Source organism: Nymphaea colorata, chromosome 3 (assembly GCF_008831285.2).
Source record: "Nymphaea colorata isolate Beijing-Zhang1983 chromosome 3, ASM883128v2, whole genome shotgun sequence".
NCBI lineage: Eukaryota > Viridiplantae > Streptophyta > Magnoliopsida > Nymphaeales > Nymphaeaceae > Nymphaea > Nymphaea colorata.
The window spans coordinates 23,319,758-23,327,373 of record NC_045140.1 but is presented as its reverse complement, the minus strand read 5'-3'; the positions used below and the strand labels follow the sequence as shown (position 1 = coordinate 23,327,373).

The following is a 7,616-nucleotide window of genomic DNA, read 5'->3' as shown; positions in this document are numbered from 1 at the left end:
CGCTCTTTGAAACTAGGTTATCTTTTTCTCGGTCTCGAGTGCTGATGGATTCTTGTCTTACTTGCCTTTATAATGGGGGACGCGACTGAACAATACCGCTTCATAAAGTGAGTTCTTCAGTGAGCGAGATCTTGTCATGGTCGATGTATCAAGGGCAGCCATGACTAAATCAAAGAAGAACATATGACGAACAAACTGAAGGGATGATCGAATTAGTTCATAGATGATCGAATTAGTTCATAAGAAAACTGCCCACATAGCTAAAATGGAGGTGGAAGCATTTGCTTGAGCTCCCATGAACATTTGATTCCCCGTCCTTTCTGAGCCAGGGTCCTCCTCCGTGTTTTTGTCTTCAAAAAGACACCCCGCTTGAAGGGCTTGACAACCTGGGAACAATGATCAATTCGAGAAACGCAAAATATTTTATCTATTGGTATTGGAAAGACTGAGTAAATATAAAACTTCAGCAATCAAGCTTCCTTCAACAGCACCAGCATCTTAACTGTGACATCAGTTGGAACGTGAAAGAGTTCTAAAACTCAAGATATACAATTTGATTTCAAACATGGGAAAGGGAAACAACATCTGAGGTACCTCAAACCAGTCAATATTTCTTGACAGGCTTTAGGGGTAACTAAATTTTACAGTTTTATCAAATTTTATGTTTCAGTTGCTACTTGGTTGCCCACGAATGTGGATGAGCTCCTGGTTGTTCAGTCCAAAATCATAACCAAGAACTTGAACACTGCGTCACACCACACAAGCAGCTTCGGACTCATCTCGTCTGTGACAAATATACAGTTATCTAACTCCCTTTGTGCTTGCCAGTGTGGACAACAGGACTTCTCATATCTCTTGCTTGCATGTAAGAGGCCTGTTGGCTGCCATTTGATTTCTGCTTGCAATAATTCTGTTGAGATGGCTGGGTGCGGAATGACAAGCATGCCAGATCATTGAGATCTTGCAATGGGATTAAGAACTTTACAACCTCATCCATTGACGGTCTGGACTTTGGATCCCTGTTCAGGCAATGGCAAGCTAGCTGAGCGACTTTTTGCACACCTTTTACAGAATAGTTAAGCTCCAAACGTGGGTCGACTAACAGGTGCAGCTTCCTTTTATCACTCAAATATGGACGAGCCCATGCGACTAAATTCTGCTCCCTACTTGGCCGTTTCTTGTCCACCGACCTTCGACCAGTGAGGATCTCCAGCAACACAACACCAAAACTATAAACATCACTCTTTGATGTCAAATGCCCTGAACAAGGAAAATATTTTCCACAGTTTGCATTAGCTTGACCATTATACAGATTCAACTTGGACCAGGAGAATTCTCACAAACATGATTGACAATAGATCACTGACAAATGAAATTTGAGCATCAAATGAGAAAAGCAACAAGCATTTTAGATGTTTTGTGAAACATACAAGTCATTACTAGAAGAGTAAAAATTTTATTTGATTCAAAATTCCTTTCTAAAAATTTTATTTGATTCAAAATTCCTTTCTCCAGGGCTTGCATAGATCAGGGTATTAGCTCAGTCTGAACCTAATAGAGCACATGTAACAGTTACTTGGTGTAATGTTTCTGAAAGGGGCTTGCTTAAGAATAAGAAAGAGGAATCTCTTTTCAATTTCTTACGAAACATAAAGCTACTGCAATAAAGTAGAGGCCATCTACATCAACTATGCCCTTGATCTCATGTCATATGACAGGCGCTATTGATCCTTTAATAAGGCTCAGGCCTTTGCAAGGATAAGGCATAGGACACCATGCCAGTCAACACTTTCAGAAGCCCAAGAGACCTCCAGTTGAAACCATGACAAAATGTATGTTTTGCTTCTATATAAAATTACAAACCAACCGTTAGAATTCATGCAGCTACACTTCAAAATCATACTACTAAAAGAGGTTCAATATATTAATCTAAATGACCAGTTTATCCAATTTTTGCCTTCTATTCTTAGAAATTGGAGCTTACCTGTCATCACATATTCAGGTGCAGCATAACCATATGTACCAACAACTCTGGTAGAAACATGTGTTTTGTCACCCTGGGGCCCAGCTTTTGCCAGTCCAAAGTCTGATAGCTTTGCATTATACTCCTGAGCAGAATTGTTCCCACGTGTTAGTTAACAGAACCATGTCTAATAGTGTGTTTTTCATTTTCATGTTTTAAGATGAAGAGACATACCGAATCTAGCAGAATGTTGGATGTCTTGAAATCCCTGTATATGACAGGCTCTGCGCCCCCATGGAGGAAGGCAAGGCCTTTAGCTGCACCAATGGACACTTTTAACCTGCTGGACCATGAAAGAGGCAGAGATCCTGCAAAAGTTTCATGAATATTAAAAGACCTATCATCAGGCATGGGAAATCCATGTCATTTTCAGAGTATCTCAATAACACCTCGTGTACAACACATCTACAATGTCTCAGTATCTGCTGCATTGAAAAATGGTCTTCTAAAATGAATCATAAAACATATAACATCGATTTCATAATATTACTGCTAAGATATCGCTGTACTGTACATTAATTTTTATATGTCAATTTTTTGGTTATTCTTGATCTATTTTTATTTTAATATTTAAACAAAAGATCAAGTTCTGTCTCTGAAAACATGAAGAGCTGGAAGTGTGGTGATTTACTCAATGCGTGATTTACTCAATGCGTATTCCAGATGACAAGTCCTCGGTTGCTCTTCAAATAAACTGTAGATGAACCAGTAGATTCTCTTAGAACCTACAGCTACAGGAGAGAAGCAATTCCGTAAATGCAATCAAAGTGAGAAAAACTGATATTTCTGTAAAATGCATGGAGCAGTTGCACACACTGAAAAGACAAACTAGGATCCAAGGGCCTGAGAAGCCAATAATATAACAACAGAGGACATGGGAATTAAGTTTAGTCCGGTGAAGGGTGATATATATTGAAAAAATGTCGGACAGCAGGTGCAAGAAACAAGGGGGAGATGCCTGCTGTGATTAAAGAATGCAAATAGCAGTCCTGGAAACCAGAACTTCTTAAATGCACTAAATTGAGTTCAGAGATGCCATCTTCACAAAATTATATATGAATCCATAGTTGTTCTCTACAGTGCCTATCATACCTCAGCCTTGCCTTCTTCCATAACCTTCAATTGCGCATGTTACATGGATTTAACCTTCAACTGTTTGTGTGAAGGATACATGTACAAGTCCATTTGTTTTATTTTGCTTTCCTCAAAAGGCTATGCTATCCAGTATCTGGAGGTTGAAAAAGTTTTCCATATGCTTATCCAACATCCACAAATTTGGACTCTCTTGATCTCTTCCTTTACACCCAAAGATTACAATACCAGCTAGAAGCTGATAGCTTCAGAGGATGTTGTGAGGCAGGGTTATAGAGAGCAAACTCATGCTACCACGATACATATGGATGACTTAAATTGCAACTGTGAGCTCAAAATAAAATGTCCTGCACAATCACTCTTCCTATTTGTGAACCTCTTGGCTTCATATGTCTGTCATTCCATGGACGCTCTCAAACGATTGCAAAAATCCTTAAAAAAATGGAGCACGTCTGTTTCATTAAGTTGACTTAGATCCGTTAGTAGACTTCATTCATGAAGATAAAACCACCTTTTCTCCATCATCAAGATGATCCAATATTCAAACAGAAATATTAAAACCTAAATGCACATAGAAGGCATGATTTATCAGCATCAGTGGCTCATGTAGCACCGTTCAGTAAAATAGTTTAGGGAATCCAATATAGATCTGTTTATTTGAGAAAAGCAGAAAGAATTGTCAAAAAGCAAACAGTTCTTTAAGTAATGTACTTGAGCAGCTACTAAGATCACGTACAATAAATGGGAATCATCTTCTTACTTCGAAATAGATGGTTTTCAAGGCTTCCACGCGCCATAAATTCATAGACAAGCAGCCGTTGATCATCTTCGATACAGTACCCGATAAGTTTAACAAGATTTGTGTGGTGCAACTGTCCCAGGAAGTTGACTTCAGCCTGCATTATGAACAGGAAACACCGGTGTCGCTCAATAAAAGAGCAGAAAATGGTCACAAAACAATATCATTCATAGCATGAGCTTGATCAAAAGAAGGAAAAGTGTGACCCACCACCCATTCTCTGTGTCCTTGTAATCCATCTGGTTTCAGGCTTTTGACTGCTACTGCAATACCTGAACCTGGTTTTGCAGGGCCTGTACCATTTTCTTCAATCCATCCTTTAAAGACAAACCCAAACCCTCCCTCCCCAAGAATGCTATCAGGCCTGAAGTTGCCAGTAGCAGATTTGAGTTCTTGAAACGTAAACTGAAGCAGCCGACCTGAAGCTCGCTTTTCCTGACATATGTCGGCGGCATCTGCTAGAGCTTCAGGAGGTACAGAGAGCTCTCTATTGCTGGCATTCAGGTATCTGGTCTCAGTAGCTGCATAAGAGGTCCAAAAAGAGACTCATGAATCAACATATATAAGAATTCAACTTGTTTAACGAGAAGCGTAAACAATAAAAATTGATCGTTCGTTCTCCTTAAACTTGCTCTTCTTCATCTTAGAAGCACAAGTTAGCAGGTAGGCAAACACTGCACAACGCCATACTATTTCGAACGATGTAAATCATTCGCACCAAAAAAGAAAAGAAAAGAAAAAAAGAGATCTTTAATACAAAAATAACTAAAACTAAGGAACCAAAATCTTTCAAGTTAGAAAACATGTAACACTAAACATAACATCCATAACAAAACTACAGAAAATTCCATAGGTCTTTTTCAGAACGGCCAATTATAGCTGTTATATATCCCGGTTGTTCAAACAAGAAACATATCTCCATTCTGAGAGAGAGATGGGGGGAGAGAGAGAGAGAAAGAGAGAAACAGAGCTCTACCTGCATCATAAACCAGGCTTGTTCTAGGAAGAGTGTGCGGAGAATCTTTGGAAGTAGTAGGTTTGCAAGCTTCTTTTATGTGATGCTTCAGCCCAGCCCAACAGCCACACCCCTCCATCTTCTCCCACCACCTCTTCCTTTCAAATTCATTCACAACCTACTTTGACTACCTCAAAGAAGAAGCCCCCAATTAAAAGTAAATTAACCAGAAAAGGCAGAGCTAAAGATTGAGAGAGTCTTCCTGGAAGGGAGAGAAAGCATTCTGAAAGATTTCCTTCCTTCCTTTCTTTCCTCTTTCTTCCTTTTTCTTTCTTTTTGCCCTTCTTTTGTCTTTCCTTTTCCTTTATTCCTTAGTGAGATAACAGGCACCATCATCACCTTCATTGATTATCATCATCAGTGACATGATCACCACAGATTATACACATAAAGGAATAAGGCCGGAGAATCCCTCCCATCATTTTACCTCATGTGGACCTATCTCCACTAACGGTCACTTTTCCTCTCTCTCTCTCTCTCTCTCTCTGCTTTTATCAAAGATGGTTTTGGCTTATGTTGCCCATGCTTTTCATTGCTTTCACCGAGAGACAACGTTGAAAGCGAGTCGTCAATGAAGTTTCTACCCACTTAAATGGATAGTTACAGTTTCCCAAACATGGAAAAAGGAATTGAATGACAGCAGAAGATGGGTATATCCTATTTATATGCTTTTCGTTTTCCTTTTTCACAACCTTCGAAGATGCTTGATAAATGATGGCACACAGAAAATTTTCCTTGGAATTGAATACTTAAAGTCTTGAAGGATTTTGATTTCCTTTTAATTCTGTTTTGTGAATATTACTTTTTGGTATTTAAGTTGAATTTTGTGCCGACAAACAAACAAGTGAAAAATCAATTTTCATGAAATGGATGCAGGAAAAGTTTGTTTTAGTCAGTAAAAATTAAGTCAACAGATAAAATGTGTGAAAAAATAAACTTTAGCTGTTAATTTTCCTAATTTAATTCAGAGTCTGAATTGGAGCCCCTTCCAGTTACTGATTTACTGATCCTTCACCGAGTCGAATTTTACCAATTCAGTAACTTCAATATCTGACCAAACGCACATAATTCTCTCTCTCTCTCTAAATAGAAATCACATCAGTAGGCTATTAGAATATATATATATATATATATATTCTAATAGCCTACTGATTTGATTTCTATTTTCTATTTGGTGAAGGATATATTTGTATTACTCCGGTTAGCTGCTTAGGTTATCATAAACAAGTCTTTTGGACAGGCCAAGTTATAATAAACAATTAAAGACGTGCCATGCACTAATATATATACATTTTTCTCGATTCCTGATTTCAATCTCCATGTCAAGACAGTTTGAGCAAGCGGATGTTTTGCCAACAGAGAGAACCGTGATAAATATTTAGTAGAGCTGCAGGGTCTGATTCAAGTAAAAATTACAGGTAGTAAAATTTTCTGAGTAGCACAATAGTGTCATAAGTAGTAGATATTCTTCTTCACACAGGCGCGCGACCGAGTTTTTGTATTTCCTACTGTCTTTAGTACCGTACTGTCTAGTAAAAGATTTGAAGTTACTACACTGCGTCCATATGAGAAAGAGATGCCCATGTAAATTAGTATGTCACAGTGTTGCATGAGATGCATGTGCATGTATGACAAAACATGTCAATATCTGTACTACTGCAAAGACTATCGGCACATTGGCATCGCGTGTGTGGTGCGTGCACGTGTGTAGGAGAAGAAATGTTAACTGGGGATACAAATAAATTTAGATACATCCAATTCTTGAATCAATATTGAATTGGTTTCGCCAGATCTGCTCAAGAATTCAGTTTGATTAAAATTTCACTGTGCAGAATAACCAAATCTAACATCGAGCTTGATATCAGACTTAGATCTGACATGGATCCGGTTAATATTTTTTTGAATATTTAAGAGGGTTTTTTAATATATTGTGCAGCTTCTAAATCTTGGATCATATACCAGTCGGATCCGAGTTCAGTCTTTCATGCACACTAAATCACATGAACCGTATTGCATTTGATTCGGATCAGGATCTGATAATACCCGATCCACTCCACCTCCCAGATGCGAGACGGATGAAGGCTCTGCATGGGGAGGCAGGGTTCTTGCTTTGTCACATAAAGCAAGTCATTTAAAAAAATCGCATTCTACCTTTTCAAATTTTTAATAATTAAATTTGCCATGATTGTTATTCTGAACATGCCAAAAAAGGTCTTGTCCAAAGCATGCCTTTGTTCCCGTAAAATCACGTCAAAAGTAACGTCTTGTTTTTTGTATTTGACTAAGTTGATTAGAATTTAGGGTTGTTCAAAAGTGGATCGGGTTCGGGCAGGATTTTCCTGATCCAAATTCGACTTGTGTAGAACGAGACTCTTGGCAAAATCAATTATCTGAAATTTGGTAGTTTTATTACCTATGTGTTTGGTATGAGAAATTAAACTGGCATGTGTGCCCCAAAAGAATTGTTTATTTATTTTTTACCAAAAACTGCAAATAAATCAAATAATTGAACAAACAACTGAATTTGAGATAAGTATCAACTTTGTTTTTTCCATTTCTTTTGTTTGTGACACGTTAAAATTGCGCTTAACAGCATAAAATCTCGAAACTTTTACCCTTCAACTTACCAGTTATGTTCATTGAAATGTATTAACTCTCTTGTTTTTAAGAACCATGGAACGTTCTAC

The 7,616-nt window shown here is 38.0% G+C and overlaps 1 protein-coding gene across 1 annotated transcript; it reads right to left on the bottom strand.

Annotated features, from left to right (window-relative positions):
* Positions 1-450: 450 nt before the first annotated feature.
* Positions 451-5,379, bottom strand: LOC116250466 (serine/threonine-protein kinase PBL34-like). Its single transcript, XM_031624091.2, has 6 exons — positions 4,891-5,379; positions 4,125-4,435; positions 3,876-4,011; positions 2,198-2,331; positions 1,985-2,108; positions 451-1,260 (listed from the first exon to the last, which is right to left on the bottom strand). The coding sequence occupies exons 1-6, from the start codon at positions 5,006-5,008 to the stop codon at positions 806-808; spliced, it is 1,278 nt and encodes a 425-aa protein (XP_031479951.1). The 5' UTR covers positions 5,009-5,379; the 3' UTR covers positions 451-805.
* Between the last annotated feature and the right edge of the window lie 2,237 nt (positions 5,380-7,616).